The following is a 26,118-nucleotide window of genomic DNA, read 5'->3' as shown; positions in this document are numbered from 1 at the left end:
GACAACCCAGGGCTAGGAAAACATTGCAGTAATATTATCAAGAATCACATTGTTTTTCTGTATGTTTTTTCATCCTTACACTGTTGTCTTTGGGTCTCATCTACGTTATCCTGTGTTCCTAAGATCTACATTCAGAATGTGCGGAGAATGGAAAGAACCAAAGGGACAATAGCTTGTTGAAACTGACTTTGCCTTTTCTTTTCCAGCAGTACGGTACAGGCTTTACAAAAACCTTACCACCCAGAATTAAATTATGTCTCGTTGAGTAGAGTCACGACCACCACTAAATGACAAATGGTTGTGTTTGGGAGTTGGCTCAGCTGAATAAAGGAGCATACCACAATTGTTCATGTAATTATCTTTGTTATCTTAAAGACTGTCTTCATCTGCTAGGGCTTCCGTGACAAAGTTCCTCAAGTGAAGTGGCTTCAACAACAGAAATCCATCTTCTCACAGCTCTGCAGGATGAAATTCCGAGATCGAAGTGTCAGCAGGTTTGGTGTATCACAATGAAAATGATCGGTTGCATAATTCAGACATCGCTATGATTGACTGAGAGTCAATTCCTATGTTACTACTCCCAGAGCTACTTGGGTTTTCATGGGGAACACTTTTTACATCAATTTTTAAATAAACTATTTTAGAAGTTTTAAAAATTAAGGTAACCTACAATTACAGTGGATACACAATATTATATGTTTTGGCTATAAAATATAGTGATTTCACATGCATATACCTTACAGACTGAAAATGGGTTAGAGATTTAAGGTAATACCTGCAACCATAAAAATGTTACAAGAAAACTTACGCAATAAACTCTTTGACATCACTCTCAGCAAATTTTGGGGGGTATGACTTTTCAGACAAAGGGAGCAAAAAGACAAAAATAAACAAATGGATCTCATCAAACTACAAAGTTTGTCACAGCCAAGGAAACCATCAACAAGACGGACAACCTCCTGAATGGGAAATGCTTACCAATATTCATCCAGTAAGGGATTAATATCCAAACTATACAAGGAACTCGTACAAGTCAACACCCAAAAAACCACCTGATGAAAAAACTTGGCAAAGGACCTGAATAGGCAGTTCTCCAAAGAGGACATATGAGCATAGATGTCCAACATATATGGAAAGAGATACCACCTCACACCTGTCAAAATAGTTTTCATCAATAAAAGAAGAAACAGGTGTTGATCAGGATGTGGAGAAAAGGAAACCCTGCTGCACTGCTGGCGGGATGGTAAAGTGGTTCAACCACCATGAGAAACAGTATGGGGATTCATCCAAAAGTTAAACACAGAACTGCCACATGATCCGGTGATTCCTGTTCTGGGCATTTAGCTGAAGAAATGCAAAATACTAATTCAAAAAGACATGTGCACCCATATAGTCATTACAGAAGGATTTACAATGGTCAAGCTCTGGAAGCAGCCCGAGTGCCCATCAATATACAATTGGATTAAAAAAAACTGTGGTGTATCTAGCCATGTAATATAAAAATAGAAACATTTATTGAAGAAGGTACAAGAAACATTGTACATAGGACAATGGCACCTCAGTCCCCTTCACAGTAGGCACCTTGGGACCTCACACAGTTCTCCCAATCACTATCAGTTGCTCTGTGGTATTTTCCTGAATCTTACCGACAATCTGAAATCTCTTCCCTTTAAAGGTGATTTTAGTTTTGGGAAAAGCCAGAAATCACAGGGTGCCAAGTCTGGGCTGTAGGTGTGCTGAGTCACCTGAGTGATTTAATATTTCACCAGAAAACTACGTGAGACGTGATGCATGAGCAGGCACGTGGTGGTGATGAAGCTGCCACAACCACCAGTTGCCCACAGCTGCGGCCTTCTGAATCATCCCAATAGTTTATGCAGAGGAATGTTCAAGCTTAATGCAAAATTTGATGCAATTTTGTTGTTCTGTTCTCTTAGTCATTTTGGATATGAAGGGAACACAGTCCACAATATCAACTGCCCTCACTGACTAGTGCAACAAAGTTCTCATTTTTCACTCACTCGCATTCCAGCTCTCTCTCCTTGGTGGCCAGGTTTTATCAATGGTGTTCAAACCATTCTCATTACATTAACAATGTTTGGGCTTTTTTTCCAGACAAACCTCATATACAGCACTCGCCATAAAAAGAACGACTCTTACCATTTGCAACAACATGGATGGATGGATCCAGTGGGTGTTATGCTAAAGGAACAGGGTTTTAGTAGTAGATTTTTATGCTTTCATGATAAGAGTTGTAAAAGGAACTTCTCACCACCCTGTGTACTGCTAGGAGGGCATTTCTCATTCTTGGAGACTTAAATATTCTTTTATAATAGACATAAAGTGATGTGTGTTTTTTCACCTTTTAAGAGAGAAAACTGAACCTTACAGAATCAGGGTGCCTTGGTGCAGAGGGGGAGTAGATGTCAGAATGTAAGACACAGTGGTCTAAGCACAGTTTTGCAGCATCAAGGGCTGGACTGAAGCATGCCTGTGGGGATTATATCCACCCCTCTCCTACTCTCCTGCCTCACCTCAGCTGCCTACCTTCTGTGTCTCCAAAGACAGTCATTCTGATTCTCTTTATCTTTACCATGTCATTAATGGCATGCCTTCCTCTCCAACACACTGAAATAGTCTACATACCACACTTCTCCACCCCCTTTCTCCACCTTCTCCACCTGCAGACTTCATGTTCTGTGGGTCCAATTGGAAATGCCATAATTCAATATAATATCATATTAATAGAACAAATAGTAGCTTATAGCTTATCTTGGGAAAATGATTTTCTCCACAGTTTCTTTCTGTAACATATTATTCTTCACACTGAAAAATTTATGTTCAAGAAGATTTCATGGCTAAATATTTATAATGGCATTAGCCTTGATATTTGCACTTACATTAAAATAACTATTATTTTTAAAAAATTCTTAGTTCTCTGTCCTCTTTGTATGATCCTAAGCTACTTTATCTATTAGTTTCTCAAATTGCATGAATTCCACAGTGGAATACAGCTGAATAATTGGAAAAGGTGTTTTAGCCATATGCAATATAATTTTTAATTAGATATAAACCATAAAGGAAAGAAAATATAGGGAAACACTTTTATGATTTTCACTCGATTGCTTTTTGCATATTTGTGCACAGGACTGTATATTTTATAATCTAAGAATGACACAATCAAGACAATACGTTCCTTAATATGAGTGCTGATTTCTAGCAGACCCTAAATTAAACTATTGAAACCAGCATTTCACTGGGAAAAAGAGAACACTAATCACACTATAGTAAAGAAAGTGCACAACACCCTATTTATTGTTGACCTGGCAACACATTATTCTGTTACCTGCAATACCTGCAAATTTGTTCAGTACCCATTAAGAAGACAGAATTTATTGGAGAACTGGAGTAACATAAAAGCAGAATTAGATGTCTCTGTGGGCTCTTTGTGAAAATTAACATCTCTAACGATAAGTCAGTACGATTACACCATGTATGTGGGTGATAAAGACAAGCTTATTAGTATCATAATGCATATGGAAAAATAAGGTATTTATGTATAGAATATTTTATATCCACTTTGTATTAGAGTGTCAGCATAACTCCATGTGATTTAGTAAATAGTTTTAACATGCTTCCATAAGTTTTTCACTGTGTTCTCTCTAATTTGATGATAGCTATGGGATCATAACTATCACTTAGTGTTGACACATTAAATAAGTTTCCTGAGCTAAGAAAGGCTAAAAGAAAATTGGTATCTTAAAAAATCAGCTGTGAGGAATGTACTTTAGGGACTAGCAACAGAGCTTTAGCATATAATTCTGTCTTAGTTGACCTTCTTAAACTATTTGGAGTTGGGGAGCTTGTACCCAATGACCATGGGATAAGAAAAGGTAATTCTGAAAAGGGTATTAAAAATCAATAAATAAAATTGAGTATTTTTTATTAAGATAATTTAGTTTCTAATTATGTTTGGATAATAATAGGTACATGGAAATTTATTTAAAGCCACCAGTTTAGAGTTTTGAGATATTTTCAAAAAACGAATAGCTATGACATAAAGAACCCTAAGCTTCTCGCTAGTTTTTCTTTGCTGCTAATGCAGATGAGTTTTATCCATCTTTTGTTCTCTGAGTAAACAATTGCATTAATGAATCAATGGATACATAAATTAGTGTATGATGTACACTAGTCCCATTACCAGATTAATGAATATAACAAATAATGAATACAAGAGAAAAAAGTTGCACTGTGCAAACATTTGTGGGCTGTGAGAACACAGAAGTTATGGAATGGAAACATTAGCTTTTCTTCTCCTAAAAAAAGTGTGTAGGTGATGGAGACTAAGGAAAGATTTAAAGCCTAGTTTACAAAATTTTATGTGGAACAAAAGCAGTTTGAATCAGTTTTGATGACAGGAAAAAGAGATTTGGATTTGAAACACTACTAAAAGCCCCCAAACCTTACATTTTCCCAAATGATAGTGGAGTGTGTGTGTGTGTAAGAATTGCTCCATCATTTCACTTGTGTTCAGGGTAACAAACAGAACTTTTGAGAATTCTGTGGCCTCAGAAAAGTCACACAGGTAGCAAGTAGCTGAACCATGATACCAGAAAACCCAAGAAACAGAAACTCCCTCGCATGGAAACCAAATTCTTCAATCATAACACAGGAGAGTCACAGGAACGTTAACATTCGTCTAGAAGTATGACCTCACCTTCTCTATTGTTCCCTCTTTGAATAATGTTTCATTTGTTATTTAAAATGTGTTGATCACTCATTCATTCCATAAGGCTTTGAAAAAAAAAGTTCCGGAAATAAAAGCACTCTAGGTGCCCTCTGTAAATATGAACACCAAGAACTCTTACATCTTTCCTCTCCCTATCCAGATGAGAGCAGATTTTCCCCTATATGTTGATATTTTCATTTTATAAAAACTCTTGAGTGCCCTTGACTGTCATGTGTCCCTGATATCTATTTTCTGATAAAAAAAGAATTGCTTAAGATAAACTATAGTGAAGCGAAGTGACCATTTTTCGTTCAGTAGCTGTCCTTCAACTCTCACTTAATGAGCTTATTAATAACAGTCCTATTCAGCAAATCATCTCATTAAGGTACCTAGGGGAACATTTTGCCACTAGATTATCTTAAATCGTTCCCTAGGCATTTAGATTCTGTAAATTAGGCACTCTGCAAATGGCATAATTGAGATTTTGATGCCTAGGGAAGTATTTGGTAACACCCACTTTAATTTTTTCCTATTCCCTAGGAATAGCAATCAGGGGATTAAAAAGCCCCTTTGTCTAATGTTGAATGGGAAGTAAAATTGATTTAAATTGGGGAAAATATTGGAACTCCCTTTGGTTCCTTACCCCATCAGCTCAACTATCTAAAATGATGGAGGGGCTTTTAATTTGTCATGCTATGAACTTCAACGAGCTTCAACAATTAAGAGTGAAATGGTAATTCATAAGAGACTTTCTGCGTGTCTCCAGCTTATCGGGAAGTGTTACCTCAAATGATCAGTTCTCAGACACAGTATTTTAGGATTGCCTGAAGCAGAGGAAATCTACCCACTGCTCTGAAGAATAAATTGTATCCTAGGGTAATCCAGATCTCAGCTGTTGGCTTATTTTTTGACTCTTGTACCTACACCCCCAATCAGATCCAAAGCAAAACTTAACTCTGGATCTCCACAAAAATATTTACTCTCACCAAGAACTTGATAGTTACGTAGAGCTTATTGAATTATTGGGCTGCGGGGAAGTCTGCAGGGGCAGATCTCTACTTTTTTGCACCCTTGTCCTTATCTAACCCTTCAGTCCTCCTGCTCCTCACCCCTCCTCCTTTTACCTGTGTACATGCATGATATATAACACATTAAATAATTACAGGTGATGTGTATTTCATGTCTATTTATATGTGCATATACATGTATACACACATGTATATATTATATCATATATCATCTAAAGTTGCTTTGGTACAGAAAAATTTTTTTATCCTCACCTGAGTACACTTTTTTAATTGATTTTAGAGAGAGAGAAAGGGAGAGAGAGAAAGAGAAACATCGATGTGAGAGAGAAATATGATTGGTTGCCTTCTTGTGGGCATCCCCACCAGGGATCAAACCCGCTACCTGGGTATATGCCCTGACTGGGAATCAAACCTGTGTGCGACCTTTCAGTCTACGGGATGACACTGCAACCAACTGAGCCACACTAGCCAGGGCTGTATGGGAATATTTTAAAGCTTTACTTATTTATTTAGTTATTGGGACAATAGCTATGAAGTTGTTTTTTTCCTTTGTTTTGTTTGTTTTGTTTACATTTACTTAAGAAGGCTACATGGGTGAGCATCCTTCTGAGGTTTTCTATTATTGTGCTTCTTTGGGGATCTAAGCCTCTGTGAAGGAGTCACACCTTCTTTCCGTGAGCTCCCTAGGGCAAGTGAAGAAAAGAAGAGCCCTGGAGCTCATTGTTTGCAGTAAGGGTGACATCTCTTCCCCTGTGGAGACATTCCTGGCTCCTGCACTCCATTGGCCTTCATCACATGCTCCCACAGCAACCTCTGGGTTTTCAAAGAACGCATTTCTTTCTTCTGTGCTGGCGGTAAACTCCAAGATGAGGATATCGCTTGCTCCTTACTCACAATTGTGTCCATAGTTCTAGAATGGCCTCGCTACCCTCTAAGGGCTGAAAGGATAACTGATGAAGAAAAGGGATGTTGGAAAAATGGTGGCTGTTTGGTATTAGTGTCCTAAGTGTGTCAGAAGTACACCTAGGTTTATCTCCCTTTTTTCCTTCCTCCCTTCCTTTCTTCCTTCCGCCTTCCCCTCATTCTTACTTTCTTTCCTTCTTTTTAACTTCACTACATGTAGTGACTTAGACAAGTTACAAGCTCTCTGGCCCAAGTTGTTTCTGTTTTCCAGTAGCTTTTTAAGTATACCTCATAACACATGAAAATACTGGACAACATCCAGTCTAACAAATTCATGTGCTTATCAATTTCAAAATGCCAGGAAAATGCCTCCTGTTTATATGATAACTTTATTTACTTGTCTAAAACCTCTGGCTTCATCAGGAGTGTTAATATCCTCAAGTTTAGACAAAGCAACAAAAACAGTCCAGTGGGTTTCCTTGGTAATAAAAGTTTTATGTAACCAAAAATAATTAAGTAGAAAAAGAGAACAGTATGGTACAAAAGTATAATGTCTCCTTTTGAAGGACATTTTATGTTTGTAGTTCCGTCATAGCAATGTGGTCATGAATTTAACTTCCAGAATTTGACTTTTGAAAATATATTTTCAGTTTTAATCATGAATGCAAAAAATCCTTTATAGAAGTCTTTATTCTTTATAGTCAAAACATTGTAAAATATTGGCTCAACATAAATTAATACTTAGCTGAGATAGGTAAAAAAGTTCAACTACTTACCTCATATAATCTTTCCTTTCTTCTCTCTCTCTCTCTCTCTCTCTCTCTCTCTCTCTCTCTCTCTCTCATCAGTCTACAATTTATTTATAATTACCCCTCTGGGAAACTGAGACTTGCAATGCATTGTAAAATTATTAGAGACATGATTCCATGGAGAATACTATTATATTTTTATATAGTTATTATGGGTATGGTTTCTCCTTAAAAATCACTGTCATTTATTAAGTAATTAGTATACTTAAGGTCCTGGAATACAAAATTTAATTGGTTTCCCTCACTGCTCCCTCAGGAAAGCTCAGAGAGGCTTCTGTAATCATCGTTTCTGTACTAAGGAGGAGGGGAACAAGACAGGTTAAGGAACTTACCTGTGTTTAAATGGTTAACATGTTACAGGTTAATGTTCACATTACTTGCAATAGTTTTATTCATAAAATTTTATCACTTTGTTTTTCTGTGTTAATTGCAGTCACAGTATTTTTAAATTAAATGTAATTCAAATGTTATGTGGCTTACAACATTTATTTTAAAAGAGTCAAATAGGATTTAAGTGTAGAATTCAAGAAGAGGATAACACTTTTTATTTTCTCATGCTGATAATCTCTTTAACAGGTAATAATTTTCCTGTATGTTATTTCATTATGAGTCTAAAATATTATAGCAGTAAAAATGCTAATGGTAATTTAAATCTATAAAAATATTCAAACTTTCTTTGCAGGACACTTTGTCTTTTCCCCATCTCCCTTACCCCCAAAGAAAATCTTAAACAGTGGTCTCTGGTAATTACTTTAATGGCTATATTAGGCTTTTCTATATACATGTTTCATTTTTGTCTGTTCACATGGCTATTAATAATCAACAAAGTTGCCAAATAGCAATCTAATATATATGATATTTTTTAAAATCTTAATAGAAGTAAATTACATTTGCTGAATCATCAGAGGTAATTATGAAATTGTTACCCTTTGGCTAATATAAAAACATTACCTCTTTATAAAATTACTTCAATGATATAGCAATTTCATTCATCCTTGTGGATGAGAAAACTTTCTTTCTTGATGTTAATAAAACCATCTTTTCCATCTCAAGATAATTTTTTGAACCCCAAGCTTTAGCATATAGATATTTACAAAATAATTTCTATTGCCTTTGCAGAAAGATAAAGAAGGCCAGTGGCTAGAGAAAAAGGTGCAGGGAAATAAAGACCACATTATTTTGGAGCATCTACAGTGGACAATGGGGTATGAAGTTCAGATTACAGCTGCCAACAGATTGGGATATTCAGAACCGGCAGTCTTTGACTTCATCATGCCACCAAAGCCCAACATAATTAAAGGTAAGCAATACGACATGCTTTCTTAGGCTGAAAATAAACATGATATCATCTTTATAATCTCTCGGGATTGTTTCGTATTATTGGATGTATCATTTTATAGAAAGAAGTATAAATTCTACATTCTAATTATGATTATTATGGCATGTGTTACTCAAGATTTCTCAACACGCATGCTGTGGTCAACTGGTTAATTTATAAGTCTATTTTGGTAACTTTAGTGGTTAAAATGGTGGAGAGAAGATGAGCAGAGGGTAAGGGTGAAAGGTAAGAGTAACTGTTGAATGTCAACATGAAAAACTTCTGCTGAGATCAGAAACTTTGCAAAGGAGACAACTTCTCTGCCAAACATGTGAAGACTGGCCCTCCACTTCTGGGAAGAAGTGGACAAAATAACTGACAAGCTCACCTGTGCCTAATCAAGCAAGTTGATTTGGGAAATGTGAAACCTATTACACAATAATGCAGAAACACCCACAAACGTAGCCCCAGAGAGAAATGCAACTTGAGTTTCGAGGAGACTCCCAAAGTGTCAGGATGCCTTGCACTGGTGTTCGCAGTGCACTGGTGGATTCTGCCTTTGCTGGTAACAGTGCTTATATTACCCCAAGCTCGTGCTATTGTCAGAATCCAAAAGAAGGGTAGGAAAATGCTTTTCAAATACATGCCAAAGAGGCCAAGATGCAAGAATTTATCTTGATTCATGATCATATTTACTTCTGTGAGTTGTCATAGTAGACATTTCAACATTTACTGTTTTATTAAATATCATATTTAGTATTTACAGGTAATTTTATGCGTATGTATAAATTTCTGTGTACTCTTTGCATTTATACATAGACACAAGAGCATCATATTCTTAAGCATGGCTTAATTCAGTCATGTCATAATAGAGTTTCAGTATTGTTACATAACACTTTTGAGACTGGAAAAAAAAATGTCACTTCAGTCATGCTATTTAACCCTCTTGTAATTTCAAATTGATATTAATCTCATTATGATTTTGTTATATTGTACATCACTTTTGTAAAATGGAGAGCAGCTTTATACAATTAATCTATCCATTAAAAAGTAATTACTATTTGTTATATGACTCAAAAGCAATTAATATAATGGCTTTGTGTTTCTAATATTAATTAAAAAGTGCTTCCAATTATAATTTGAAATTAGGAAGTTGGGAGCATCTAGAAATAATATGGGTATCTTATATTGTAATGGCACTTTGAAAAATTTACAAAGTATTTCATTTATTATCTCATTTTACTCTTGAATCTGAATATTAAAGTACTGATATAATTTTGAGGGGTTAAAGGATCTGTTCAAGGTCATAGCTACTTTAAGTTATATGACAAATCTACTCTCTTTATAAGGTGATATACCTAAATAGAAGAATGGTTGAATGCACACTATCATTGCCCCTCTGAGTATGAAACATCTATAACTGATTCTAAAATTATAATGTATTATGGTTGCAGTAATTACCATGTATGCGTATATATCAAGAATATGATATATGATTCTTAATTGGAGTCAGAATTCTTAAAGGAGGATTGAAACAGTGTACTCCATCCTCTTAAATTTTTAATGTAGCTCATATATGTGGAGGAAATATTTTTTTCAGAATAAAAAGTGTTTTTTATAAATTAAAAATCAACATTTTAATAACATTGTGTAGATAAAATGCAAACTAAAAAAGTATTTCAGGCAGGTTACTTTATGTTATACTCCCAAAAACCCTACTATTTTTACATGAAATTGTTAATAAAAACCAATATTAAATATAGAAAAAAGGTAAATAAATAAATAGCATGTATATAAGAGCACAAAAATAGCTACAGTGCCCCATGATACATTTACTATTAGAGCTTTTTTTGTTTGTTTCAGTTTCAGAGAATCAGTTCGTGAGTGTGACCAACAAGTAAAATGAAAAAATTCCGGTTTATAGTTTTAGTTTTGCACTCATCACTTAGTTGCTCTTGATAAGCATTTTCTCATTTTTAAGCTAGTTTCTTCAGGTTATGTAATGCTAAGATTCATTCATTCATTTATTCTGGCTATTTTGGGGGGTCTTGCTTTATGACAAGCACTGAGATGAGTACAGAATGATAATATGTGAAAAGTACAGACCTGTCCCCTGCCTTCAAAGACATTACAATCTAGTAAGGAAGATAGGTATTAAACAAGACTTAGAATAACCACCACATAATTACAGCTAAGAGACATCCTGCTGGTGTATGCTGCCATGAGAAAATTTGGCAAGGATATCTAAATTATGTGGGTACGGTGGGGGTTAAGGAAAAGTTCCCTTAGAAGGCGACTTTCTCAAAGAAATGTGTAGAGAGTATACCTTCCAAGGAATGTCGTATATGCAACAAATCTCTGAGAGAAGGAAGCGATTGATCTGCTTTAGGAACCAGAAGGAGCATGTCCAGAACAGAACCTGAAGGTGTGTGAGCAAAGATAAGGATAGAGAGGGACCAGAAGTCCAGAAAATCCAAGACCTTCTAAAAACCATATAAATAATTTTAAGACAACTCCCCAAACCAATAAGAAAGCATTTGAAGCAGGAAGTTACATGAATAGATCAGCAGTATAGACAGATTTTACTCTTGCTCACATGGGTAAAAGCAATATAAGAGTGACCAGGAATGCTTGGAAAAAAGTGATGGGGGTAGAAGAAGAAAACAACGAGTGAATCCCAGAAACAGTGCACGTGTAGACCAGCCCTGCTTGTAGCAGATCAGATTCAGTGGGTACTGATGAATTTTGAGTGCCTTTCTTGGGCACTTGGGCCATTCTTGGCATTGTTTCTGATGATGATGAACTTTGGATTTGGAGAATGAAGATTAACAAAAGATCAGTTTGGTATTCATTAAGTTTCCAATGTCAAGTAGTAGTTGTGTGAGTATGGAGATGAAAAGATCCATGATTTGGAAAAATGTATGACAATGTTGTCAGCTTCACCAGAGGAATGGTATTGGAAGCTTGAGTGAGTTTAAAACCAAATGGAATGATGCCTCTGACTAGGAGTTGAAGTCTGTGGTATTGATAGATGTTTCTTTGGTATCTAGAAGGGTAATGGGTACAGCATAGATGTTCAAGTAGTGATTCTTGAGTGACTAAAGTGCAAAGGGTTAAGAACTGCCTCCTAAGAGACCATAATATTATACAGGAGGAGGAAACCCCACCACCACCCCTCCAATGAGACTACGATGTAGTCTTCCTAGAATATCACAAGATTGCAGTGTCTTGAAAGTAAACAGAGAGCCACATTCCAAAAGAAAATAATCAAATCATATTTGATGCTTCAAATGCTGCTGAAAAGTCAATGCAGCGTATTCAAAAGAGATGTGAAATGCCCTTTATACATCCAGCTTTGCTGAAGTAATGGGGAGAGAAATTAAGGAGGAATAGGCTGAGGATTGTGTGAGGGTAGGATGATGACACTCCATGTTTATTTTATTTAATACTTTCAAATAGCTTTGACATGAAGATGGGCTAAGAAAAAATAACAGTCAGTGTTATAAGGATTTTTATGATAAAAAAACTAGAGCATATTTCACAGCTGATAAACAGATAATGCTGTCAAGAAGTCAGACAGATGTACAAAGATATCTGAGAAAGGAGGAGATGGAATTCATATCCTCGGAGCTGTACTGCTGACTCAAAGCCAGGGCAGCCACTGGAAATGGGAAATAACGAAAAATTTACAGTTTCTACAAAAATATCACAAAATAATGTCTAATGTAGTATGGGTAAATCCAAGTACTGCTAAGTCCTCTTGGAAAGTCACGTCAAAGACAGACTCTAATAGGTCAAGAGTTATTTGATTTACCCATATTTTTCAGACTATAAGACACACCTAGGTTTAGAGGAGAAAAATAGAAAAAGAAATTTTGAAGCAAAAAATGTGGTAAAATATGTAATAACATAAGTAACATAGTGTTTCACCAATGTAAATGTAAACAGAACTCAACAGCAGCATGAACAATTATTCCTCCCAAGTTTGGGGGTGGGGGGGGAGTGTGTCTTATAGTCTGAAAAATATAGTAGCTCTAGGAGGTTTCTTAGAGCAAATCAAGTTTTTGATGGATGATGGTGAATTTGGGAGCTTTTGCACCCAAAATATTTTACAGAGCTAAAACCATGTATTAGCACAATAAAGAAAAATTATCTTTATGTGCTTTCCTCATAATCACTCTTGTTATGTATGATTTCTTATTTCATTTTAAATAAACATGCCAGATTCAAATTCATATCTGAAATAAGTTATCTATAATAAAATAGCAATCTTATGTTTTTTCACATAATTCGAGGATATGGAGTTTAAAAGTTCATTTAGCTTGTTTTTTGTTGTTTTTTTTTCTGTTTGTTTTGTTTCATTTATGTAGAATGCATTGTAGACTGTCCAAATGATGTTTATAGACTTTTAAATTAAAAAAAAATATATCATTTACATTCAGCCAGATATATTTAACTTTTTGTAAGCAATAGATTACATCTAGTGTATATTTATTTTGGGGCTGAAGAACTATTTTTTTGAAAATGTGTTCATCTTGCCTTCATATATTCTATTGATAACATTGGCCTTCATATATATATACATATATATGTGTGTGTATATATGTATATATACATATATATATCTTAGTGGGTAATACATTTCCTTATAGTACATCATTCTGATTTAAAAAGTAATGATTAATAATATTTTCTCATTTTTACTTAAAGATGTTTTTATTTTGAAAGATGTGTTTCTTAAATTAGTATTTATAAAAATGGTTATAAAACTATATATAGAACTAGAGTCTGGTCAAATGTATTTTATCAACCTGTTCTATAATTTTAATAGCTAAAGATAATGCTATCTTGGTGGTTTGAATATACTGTTTTAAAAAGTCCTTGGAAATAAATTTATTTTGATATTATTTTCATGACTTTTTGACCTACAAAATATTTCATGTTGTTCATTATAAGCAAAGAGTAATCTTAATCTCTTTTAGTAATCACTTTATCTTCTGTTACTATGAATTGGACATGTCTAATTTTAACATCGACTATCAATATAATTTGGTGACACATAATTTTATTTATGTATTCTTTGGATCCAATGGTAAAATAATTCTAGTTTGTAAAACCAGGCATGTAATATTTCTATGACAATTCTTCACATTAACAAATTAACAAAGAAATGATATAAATCACCACCAATACATAAATTGCTGAAGTTTTTCAGTTAGTATGTATTTTCACAGGCTTTTTAATTTTACTTATAATGACCGTAAATTATTTTGGTGATGCTCACTCTGCTTACACGCAAATCTAGTATACACTTTCATCCCTGAATAACTCAGCACATGCAATAAACACAATATTCAAGTGTATGGCAGATACTAAAATGTTTTCTTAAGGTTAAATCTATGATTGCAATATCCATTGGAGAATATAAAATAATGATGAAACTGAATTTTAATTATTTGAAGAAAATTTCATTTTAACTACATGGGTAATCTCAGTCAATTCTAAATAAAAATTCTATATGCAAAACTATATTTCTTTTGGTTAGCACATAACAAAAAAGTAAGTCTAAGTTATTTTCATAATCTTTGATTCTTTATCTTAATGCAGTACAATGACATATGTCCGAAGTTTGCCAGTGGTCAGTTGAATTAATGGTTTTGATTCTGTTCTTATTGCAAATTTTCACTGTGTGGGTATGCAATTTTTCACTTATTTCTTAGTAGTTCATTTATTATTGAGAATAGAGCTACTTATATTAAGTGTCTTCTAAGAAATTATGGTAGCAAAGAAACTATCAGTAAACTTTATAGAATATGATGAGCTCATATTAAGGTAACAATTTGAATTTACCAGTAGCACTGTGGATGACTGGTGATTTTTCTCCTATAACTTGTATATTTATTATAGAATAATTATTTATATTTAAACAATCAAATACATAACCAATATCTGGGTTATATGGAATAAACATTATTAATATTGACTCTGAGCTATGTTTTTAATCTATGGCAACTATTTAGAAATGTTTTATACAAGTTTTTTGCTATTTTTGTCTTATATCAAAGTAATTGAAAATGGCTTTGTGTAAATCTTGCATTAATTATTTTCTCTTTTTTTTTCTTTTCCTACTGTCACTTTTTCCTTTTCACTTATTTTCATGTTTTAACTCTACTCTTTTTTCCTTAATTATTTTATTCTTATCCTATTTTCAAAAACAATTTTTTTCATGCAGATAAATGCTGTGAAGAGAATAAAGGTGAAAATGGAAGCCACTCATGGCAGCTGAACGCTGCTGGGTTTTCTTTCATTATAGCCATATGTCTGTCGTGCATGTTTTAATGTTATTGTTGTTGTATCATAAGATACTTCCTTCTATGCCCTGTGAATTTACAAGGCTAATCTAAAATTATAATAAAGATTCTCTAAGGTCCAACTAATTATGCATGTATATTCACCCATAAACAATTAGCCTCTTTTTCCTTTTCCAAATTGTCCACCTACAGAGTAGGTAATTTGTCAGAAAATCATTGAAGGAAATTGAAATCAGGATTGCTTATTTCTGGTACTAGTTCACTGAATAAGTTGCTTCATTCTAAAGCTTTCTTTAATATATAAAGTTAACCTTATTAAATAAATACATCATTTTTACTTGGAATTTAAGCATTTCTTACATCTAATCTTCCTTCATTTGATTATTTTGTATTAATAGTCTTTTAATTATGTAGAATTGTGGATCTTTTTTTAATGGTTTTAAATTGTTATTCTTTAAAATGTAAATTTTCAACTTAAGGAACATTTATTTACACTTTTAAATCATATATCTGGTCACTTTTATTATATTAGATGTATAGCCTATTCTCTTTTTTAAAACTGAACACAAATGAAAAAAATCCAGATTGTTGTTTTTTTAGTAAGTGAAAATATCTCTATGCAATTGCCCTACAGCAAATGATAAATTGAATTTTAATTTGTTTAAAAAGTCATACCCTGTTCACTTGACTTGGATTGTCTTTGGAGCTGGCATCAAGTATTGATATTCATATATACTCATATTCATATATTCATATATACAGCAACATATATACTTACTTATTACATTTTCCTGAACGTCTAATAATCATTTGCTTTGCAAGGGCCAGAGAAAGAGGTCATATTTTAGCTACTATTTTGAAGAAGATGAAATTAAGATGAGAAGGATGGGCTACTAGATTCCACCTTTTAAAGGAAGTTGAGATTGAGGGAGTAGCATGAGTAATGATTTTCATTTCTTCATTTTTAGTCATTATAAGATGAGAAAGGGGCATTTTGTGTTTTTCACTCCCAAGTAACCCTAGCAAGTGATTCTCATCACTATTTAGGACAATTAGGAATCAATTAGATTTACATATATTCACAAGAGTGACTATAATTCACAGGTAAATCAAATTACTGGGTGTGGGTTTTGAGGTTCATTCATCAAAAACTACTTTGCTGTGGGAAAGTATTCTCTGTTTCCTTTTAAGGAATACCTACAGGATCCTGTAATGTGTGATGTAAGGCTACACAAAGCTTTACTTTAGTAGCCTGCTTTATTTAATGTATCTTTTCCAAACTCTTTGTTATATCCATTGTTCTTTCTTCTAACCTAACAATGGACCTGTAGAATGCAACCTGACCATCCACAGATTAAATACACTTCTGCTTTTCTCCTTTCTCCCCTGCTGACAAATAGGGATTTCCCAATCCATGCATTTTGGGAGTATAACCTATTTTTCACTAATGTTCTGTTTTTAAATCACCATAGTCAATGTTCTATTTTTTTAAAGAACTAATTATAATTGTAACTATGTTCCATGATGTTAGAGTTTGCATAAGATATGCAGATATGTTGATTACTATTTAGTAGAAAATGCTGAGAGAACAAGGAGTTTCAGAAACACTTCCAGGTTTTTTTTTTCCATTCATTATAACCACACTGGATCTTTCCAATAAGTTATAACAAGAAAGTCATGTACTGGGTTGGCCAAAAAGCCAATTACATTTTTCTTCCGTAAGATAACTCTAGTGCTCAGTTGTCTTTAACTTCATTTCAAACAATTTTGTTAGATTGTATTGTGACAATTGTCATATCAGCCTGCATTTTAAAAAAAATCAAAAAGGGTGAATTTTTGTGCTGCCATTTTAGTATTCAAGATGGAAGACATTTCAACATACAACACGTTTGATGCATTACACTTTTTTATTTCAAGGAAGGTAAAAGCACAACTGAAACACAAAAAAGATTTGTGTGGTGCATGGAGTAGGTGCTGTGACTGATCAAACATGTCAGTCGGTTTGTGGTCAGGTCGGAAGTGGTTTGTGAAGTTTCTTGGTCCTATTGACATTTTGAGCTAGTAATTCTTTGCGGTGGGACTGTCATATGGAATGGGAGATGTTTAACAGCACCCTGGCCTGTACCCGCTAGAAGCTGATAGTGAGATTTAGCCAGCATACTCAAAATATCCAAAGCAATAGAGCTATTGGTGAAAATAAAAAAAAATATCTTTTATTCTATGGAAAAAAGAAACATAAGGGACTTTTTGGCCAACCCAATAGAAGATGACTTAGTATATGATTACTAATCATTTTGTGGTGAACGTGGAATGCATCTTCAGTAAGATAACAAAGTTGATTTATTTTTTGAAATTTTATATTCTATAACTCAAGGTCACCAACTGTGATATGAAGAACACTCATTCAGGTACATGACATCTAGACTGACATTTTGACAGTTCAGAAAAAAACCCTAAAATTAATATTCTATCTTAGCAGAATTATTTCCATTTTAATGAGTTGTTCATTTAGATTTTTTAAACGTCTAAGTATGGATCAAGTTGATAACCCTGAAATTAATAAGCAACCTATCATTTGGCCAAATTTTCTTCCTAGATGAACAGCTATTTTACAGTTGAGGTATGCATAGATTCTCAACATATATTCCAGACACCTTAAAATAATAAGCTCTGAGCTTTCCTTCCTATAAGAAATTGAAAAGCACAAAACTGTAAGCAGTGCAGCTACCACATTTCAATAAATGATACCTTAGAGATTGTAAATAACCTTCTCTGATTATTAAAAAAAATCCTAAAATGTGTAAACATTGCTGAATTATCTTTTTTACTATCTGAGGTTTAATTTTGTTATATGCATCCATAAAATCTAATAGACATTACTTTTTGTCTAACTACTACCTGTCTATAGGTCTAAATAAATGTGATTATTTGGTAAGGAAGACATAAAAATTCAACTTATTTTGCCTTTCTCTCTCGCATCATTCAATAATTTTTTATCCAATGGCTTTTTAAATAAAATTCTATGTCTGAAATGTATGAGTATGAACTTGTGTGTAAGGTGGGTTTTATGTTAATCATTATATATACTCAGAAATATGTGCCTAGAGCAATTGATATGTCTTTATCATGTCTTTAAACGTTTAATCATTTCAAGAGTTAGTTTTGATCATATTATACCAGTTACAGAGCTAGGTTGATGTGCTTTGCATGGCTGCCATGGTCTGCATGTCGCGTATCATGTTAAAATTTTTATACAAACCTGAATATCTCCTGTTACTATACCAACTCTTTCCAAATCTGTCTTTTCTCTCTTTTCTCCATATATTATTCAGTCCTAATGGTCTCTCTACCCTAATTCAAACTCAGTAATTATCATATAACTGTAAGGCCCACCATCCTATGTTTCATGTATGCTAATGTATTACACCTAGGAGGTAACATAAATTCTTTCCTACAAAATGTCTTCTTAAACTGGAGGATGTTAAGGAAACTGCTAATTTTAATCCCTTCTCTCCTAGTATTATTATTCACTGAGAATAAGTATACTTTATAAACTCTACAATTATATTTGTTCTAAAAACATTCCACAGGTGCACATATACACATTCATGCAAGAAGACATGGACAAGATTAAACAATTTTAATGCGTTATTTTATTTTTTAAATTTCTTTCCTCTTTTACTTAGCCTAAAGTGTCTCTCAAGTGTTATATATTATATATTAGTACACATATGTATTATATAAGAATACATATATAATAATATACATTATACATGTATATGTTCACATACAAACCTAGACATGGGATTCACATTATATATTAATATATTTGTATAATATATGACAAATACTTGTACTAATAACCTTACTACAAATAATTTTGACCTTTAAAATAATTCACCATCTCTTTTGCCCTGGCTGGTATGGCTCAGTGGATTGAGTGCAGGCCTGCAAACCAAAGGGGTCAGTGGTTCAGTTCCCCCAACAGGGCACATGCCTGGGTTGTGGGCCAGGTCCCCAGTATGGGGCATGAGAGAGGCAACCACACATTGATGTTTCTCTCTCTCTCTTTCTTCCTCCCTTCTCCTCTCTCTAAAAATAAATAAATAAAATCCTTTAAAAAATAAAATATTAATTGTTTTAAAATTAATTGTTTTAAAATTAATAATGAAAATTGTAAGTATGCACAGTAGTTCATAGGTTATATGATTTGGGCAATATGGAAACCATCATATTTAATTCAAATATTTTCTACATAAGAATGCCAGTTTATTATATTTTATTTAAACTAAAGCTAAAACAAAATTGCGCAACAGTTTTAACTCTAAACTATTACATTTATGATTACTCATTTACATTCAACAAAATGGAGTATACAAGATAATTAAGCCACATATTTTTAAAAAATGTTTTAATCCTCACTTGAGAATGCATTTATTAATTTTTGAGAGAGAGAGAAAAATATCAATAGGTTGCCTCCCTTTCACTCCCCGACTGAGGATTGAACCCACAACCTGGGTGTGCTCCCTGACCAGGGATCCAGTCCGCACACATTTGATGTATGGAATGATGTTCCCATCACCTGACCCTCCAGCCAGGGCAAGCTATGTACTTTTGGATCTGGATAAGCTGTTATATACATACAAATTTTTTGGTTTATTTATTTATTTTTCTAATGATATGGTATACCTACACTAAGAATGGAAAAACAAAATGCAAAATTACAAATGAATGTAGTAATTCAAAATGGACATTTATACCACCAACACAATCATTCAGTATGTTTTGGTCTAGCTTTCAAGAATACTTAGCTGATATTTTGTATAATATTTTCAATTTGTAGTAACTTGCTAGTAAACATATCTGGTCATGTAAAATTATCTGAAAATTTTAACCCCTTTGGTTTTGGTTATATTAGCAGCATTAAGAACTAAAAATAATATATTGGCTAAATTAAAGATTATAATTTATAATTTTTTAACCTTATGTATTATGATTGCACTTGAATAAACATATAGGATTATTAAGGTTGTACCTAAATGTATCATTCCATGCATTTTATTAAGATTCAAACTCTGAGGCAAAATGTAATATCCTTTAAACAACTTTTGAGTGAATACAAATTAAATAGGATATATTAATTTGGTTTATTTCCTTTCATTCTCCTTCTAAATTTTTCTTTCTAATATACCCCTCCTCTCTTACTCTCTTCCTGTTTCTTAATATCTAGACATGAGTAAATAGGATGTATTTCCTCTCTTCTTTTTATGTTAACCATGGGTACCTTTTAAAGTCCCTACATTTCTTATATAGATATATGATGTAAAACCTCACCAAGGCTAATGCATTGAATAAGTAGACAGCTCAAATGAATATATAGCAAATGACTGGAGATACAAGTATTTTACAAATAATCTTTAAGTGATTTTAATATAAGTTGCAATAGGTAGAAAGTCTATTTCCAAATCAGCTATGTGATTAAAAAATAAAGAGTATTATTTAGTCATTATTTATATTTAATAGTTAACCTTAGTTTTCAGAAGATATTATCAAAGTAAATTTTAGGTCTTAACTAAAGAAAAAATGTCTTTCTAACATATCATTAACGTGTTCTTTTTAAATTATCATCTGAATTAGAGTGTTATTCTGGAGTTAACAATTTTTAACTTTTAAATATAAAATTATATTATTTCTTTTTACTTTATTGTTCTTAAGAACTTAAACATAAAAATTCTAAAGGTTTGTAAGCAACATCTCAATTTTTATGTAAGGCAAAGGATTCAATAAGTTTCCATCTAATTTAATTGCTCTGAAATACAACAGAGAGGATAGTGTCCTGCTTTGATTTCTAGCACCTGTGATATTTTTATCTTATCTGAGATTAGGAACCAGATGACAAACTCTGGTAGGACCCTCTCCTTCCAAGTGGCTACTAACTATTTTGAAAGCCTAAAATATCTGTCCCTACGTGTGACCAGAACAGCAGAGTGCATATTACATCAGTTTTGGCTACTATAAGCAAAATTGAAATTAAAAGAGAAAAACAATAGTCAAGGAAAACACAACATATATCAAGAGTCTTATTAGTATATCTGAAATCTGAACTGCATTTGCTTTCCTCATATCTTTTTGTTGGCAGACTGTTATTTTAGCTATTTTTAAAGATTTGTTTGTTCAAGTGGAATTTTATATTAAATGTGAACTAATCTAATGTTGGTTGTATTAAGCATAGGTATAATGCAAAATCTCTTAATTGCATATGTTCAAATTAAATTAATTCTTTACTATTCTAAGTAATAAAAATATAAAGTTATACACTGCAAACATTGCATAGTATTAAAAGGTAGCATCATTTAAAAATTATGTATTATTTTTAAATTCTATGTATGTACTAAATGGAAACTATGAAATAAATCTTCAAGTAATTGTTTTTCCTAAGAGCAAGCAATTAAATATTACTGTTTTAAATAATATCCACAATTCATGAATGCTTTTAAAGAATATTTTTATTTCACATCTTACATTGATTTTATGTATGACACTTTGTTTTAAAGTGACTGTTTCTGATTATTTAATTGCATTTGTTTTCATCATAGCTTATTTTCATGGAAAAATGTACATGTTATAAATGTATTGTCCTCAGCCTCATCTCTTATTTAAACTCTCAGCATAATATTAAACACTATGTGTAATCTTATGCATGCATTTCATAGTAATTGTGTCATTTTATTTTCTGTATTTATGTGTCTCCATATTGTAATAAAGAAAACTGAGGAAAAGCTTTGTTATACGTGTTTTCTTTATTACTGGTACAAACTTTTTCTGTCCTTGTTGTATGTTTTCATTTCTAACTTGGTCAAATCCAATATTTCAATGTAGTACACATATAATTGAGTTGTATCTCTTTTGGAAGAAATAATACATAATCAGAAGACATTGTAAAAATAATTTAGATACAGTAACAAATACTGTTAGTTTCATAATGAACTAATTGTGGGGTCTTCTTATAAAATTTTATTATTAGTGGAAGGCCAAAGTAATTACATAACAGTGAAACACAGAAATATAGTTAATAATTTCAGTAATTGTTCAGTAGTCTACATTGCTAGCAAATGTTTATAAAAACAGTTACTGAAAGTGATTTTTCTCCAATTACTTTGATTAATATATCATTTTAATTCAGTTTGAGCACCATGAGAATAAAGTTGTGGATAATTATTAAAGTTCTTTCCTTACCCACAACAAGGCATGAAACATAAATGATTTTGACATTTACAAATAATACTAAAAATAATTCAAAAGCAGAGCACCTTTTTGTTTTTAGACATGCATTATGTCACACACTGTGAAGAATGCCAAAGCGCAATATTCCATTCACTCTTCATCCAGTCCCTCTGAAGTGCCATTTCCCCTACAGTGTATGGAAGAATGGTGAGGCCTAAAGAGGTTAAACAATGTATGTAGTGAAGAGTCACAATTGCAATCCAGATCCAATACTGTTATGAAAACATCATTACTTTTTTTCCATTTTAGCCTTGAACCTGGGTTCAAATAATAACTTTTTAGTATGTAAATTATTCAGTTAGTTTTTCTAAAGTAAAAAAATATATATTTCCTGATTTAAACATGAATATATATGTATCATATATAAACAGTCATTTTGCTGTGCCAGATAAAACACAGTGTAGAAATTACAAAAGTAAATGTTCACTTATGGGTGTGCATTATTTTTTTAACCTTTTTAAAATATTTTATTTATTTATTTGTAGAGAGGGAAGGGAGGGAGAGAGAGAGAGAAACATCAATGTGCAGTTTCTGGGGGCCGTGGCCTGCAAGCTAGGCATGTGCCCTGACTGGGAATCGAACCTGTGACAACTTTGGTTTGTAGCCCATGCTCAATCCACGGGCCTGAGCTACACCAGCCAGGGCTTGGGTGTGAATTATTTTAAGGCACACTTAATATTTTTTTATTCTAGAACATCCTACTCTGAAATGCATACCTTTACCTATTAATATGTACATATTAAAAGGAGTTTTAATATAATGTTTACATTTTGTTGTAAAATTTGAACTTCTTTTAATTGATACAATAGTTATAGAAGATGTGTACTTTGGGAGAGAGAGTTAAATTACTGTTTGATGTCCTTATTTATTTTTTCTTGAAGCCTCATAACAATGACATAGTTTCAAATGGGAGGTATCTGGGATTCTTTGACATTTTTCTAGTGTCAGCCACATTAACTTTGTATCACTTTACTTTTTAAGCCACTGTGAAGAAAAAGATTTGAGGAAATTTATTCCAATATTTTAATCAAACATCATTATTTTATTTTTTATTATATCATCAAGAAACTGAGCATCAGAGAACCCAAGTACTAATAATTGACAAAGCCAAGCAACTCAAAATCTCTTTTCTTATCATTGTTTTATTAAATTACACTGAATCAATTCCATTCTACACTTTTGTGGTCAAATATCTTTTACCTAGTTCCATTAATTTCTGCCTTGTTGGCCAAGAGAGGAATGTACGTGGCCAAGTAAGGCCATGTGTTAACCAACCACAGTTTCTGCCAGGAGTCATGGTTCTTCTATTAGCCAGCTGTTATCTTTCTCACTTCAACTTGCACATGAAGCTGCTTTCCCGTGATCAGTGCAATAAACTCACACTAAGTTTGTAGTCTTCAATGAATATCAAATTAAACTTCATCACTCTCTGATTTTTACATATTTTCTGAAAATGTTTTATAAAAAGACATTAACATTGGTAGAAATAGTTCTTTTTTATTGTATAAATATAATAGTACTTTTACTTACTGTCTAATAAAAACTAAAGTACATATTTTCATATCAGCATCTATCATTTTCATTTTAAGAAATCAAAATAAACTGTTTCAACACATCATTTGCATAGTGGCTATATGCTTGCTTCTCAAGTGATTTGTCATTTACCATATTACAAAGATAAATATTAAAATATTGAAAAAGTAAAATATAGCTAACTTCTATTTAAATATAGTTTAAAAATCATCTCATCAAACTTGCATTACTGTTTTAAAGAATCCATGAGTAACAAGCTCCAATTTTTTATTGTTTGTTTTCTATAGTTTCCATATAATTTTAAAAAGGTTAAACTGGGTATGTGTGTTACATGTAAGATTACATGCAAAACTCCTGATTCTCTTAAAAAGAAGGAAATATTCATTATAAATGGACTGTTTAGAATGTTTAGACATATCTACAGTTTTAATATAACTTGATTTTTACAAATATATAACTATAATGAAATTGAAGTCTGTAGGACACAACATAGCGGTGTCTAAAACTGGAAGTTTTGTGAAATTCAGTATGTTATAGATTCCTTGGAAAGTCATAGTTGCATTCATATATTTGTTCACATTTGTCATATATTGTCTGAGACATTTAGAAAATTCAAAGGTATGTATATTTAAGAATTTTATAATAGGTTACTTAGTTTGGAATTTCAACAAGCAAATTGTGTAAAATATCAAATTAATCTTATATGGGCGTGATCCAATTTTGTAATATAGTATTTTAAAAACATATTTTTGTTTGTGCAAAGAAAACTTTTCTATGTTCTATGGTCAGATTCTTAATATTAACTGAAAAATTAAAATGGCCAGGTAGTGGTTGAACTAAAGCACTGAAATTTAAGTTACTCAATTACTTATCACTTGTCAATATCTGTTTTGATCATACTTGTCCAGTTTAAGAAGTTTCCTTTCCTTCTAGCCAATAAAAGTTTTCATTATCTTATAGGAAGTGACTAAATCACCTCCTCCAAAGCAAACTGAACACAAAATAATAAAATGTGTATGGAGAATGTACAGAATTAGTGATTTAAGAATAAATTTCAAAAGTAGCTGTTTGAATATACAATTACCAAATCAAGGAAGTAAAATTTTTCATAGAAAAAGAATAACATTCATTATACAGGGACCACCACAAATAACATTCCTTTTACAAAATCATAAGCATATAATTCAGTAACATAATATCACAGTCAAGCACATCATAAGACATTTTAGGTGAAATAATTCAAATTGTTGTCCATCTCTTGCTATGCATTCACATACCCTACCAACCACACTGAAGCAGGCATTACTTCTGCCAGACCCTGTATTTTAGATTGTTTACTTTTTATGAATGTTGTTTAAAAAGATAAATATTAAAACCTTAAGGGGGGTTGAGTGATATTTGAAAATGGTGAAAGTGATGAAACATTTGAAATGTCATACCGTCTAAATGTGTATATAATAATTATACCTAATTATAAATATGTTATAAAATATATAGTATTTTATCTCATAGAATGTCTATTTTTAACTGTATTAGTAGACACTAATGATCTCATGTTAATTCAACCACTAATCACATATAAAAGGATGAGTTTACTCCCTTCTTCAGTCTAAACATCAAACAGTGTGGGTGGGTGTGTCTGCACGCATTATGGAAACGGGCATGGGAGAGGAGAGAGTAGCCCAGCTTCTACAAGCTCCCTCCCTCCTACCCATGACAACAGATTCCATTTCCTTGTCTCTGTATCTCTGACAACTCCCTGCCATCTTTTGTGAAAAAAAGCACTCTTTGTAGGTTTCGTGGGTGGTGGTGTTTGCCTCTTTTTTAGGGGGTAAGTTAATTTGTTTTTTTTTCAATTGCAAAGTCCATCTTCTTTAATATCATTTACCACTTAATAAACCCATCCCTCCAATAACCCCAATTTCTGATTTCTAATACCCATATATATATATATCTCCTAATTTCAGAATATATCATATGTATTCTTTCATGTCTCCATCTTCACTCATACTTTGTTCTGACTTAAATGGACTCCTCTCATCATATGGAAAACTTCTGTAACACCATCTCCAATGCTATTTTCTCCACCATGCTTTCCTTGACTACTCCTCCTAACATGTTTCTCCCACCTATCTGCTCAGGTCACAGTTTTGGGGGGTTTCTTTTAACCATTAGGAAAGTAATGAATTATGCCTGAATTTCA

The 26,118-nt window shown here is 32.7% G+C and overlaps 1 protein-coding gene across 2 annotated transcripts in view; it reads left to right on the top strand.

Moving 5' to 3' along the window:
- The window catches only part of NCAM2 (neural cell adhesion molecule 2), a 415,656-nt gene that overhangs the window by 367,387 nt on the left and 22,151 nt on the right, over positions 1 to 26,118 (top strand). Inside the window, exons 15-16 of one of the 2 annotated variants that reach the window (XM_028505157.2) lie at positions 8,589 to 8,769; positions 15,020 to 15,821. In XM_028505157.2, the coding sequence (XP_028360958.1) occupies positions 8,589 to 8,769; positions 15,020 to 15,126 (288 nt within the window). In that variant the 3' untranslated portion in view covers positions 15,127 to 15,821. Of the gene's footprint in view, positions 1 to 8,588; positions 8,770 to 15,019; positions 15,822 to 26,118 lie in introns of those variants that run through there. The other variant, XM_028505156.2, reaches the window with a different exon arrangement.

Source organism: Phyllostomus discolor, chromosome 2 (assembly GCF_004126475.2).
Source record: "Phyllostomus discolor isolate MPI-MPIP mPhyDis1 chromosome 2, mPhyDis1.pri.v3, whole genome shotgun sequence".
Classification (NCBI taxonomy): Eukaryota; Metazoa; Chordata; class Mammalia; order Chiroptera; family Phyllostomidae; genus Phyllostomus; species Phyllostomus discolor.
Note: the sequence above shows the minus strand (reverse complement) of the source record. Positions and strands in the feature narration are given on the sequence as shown.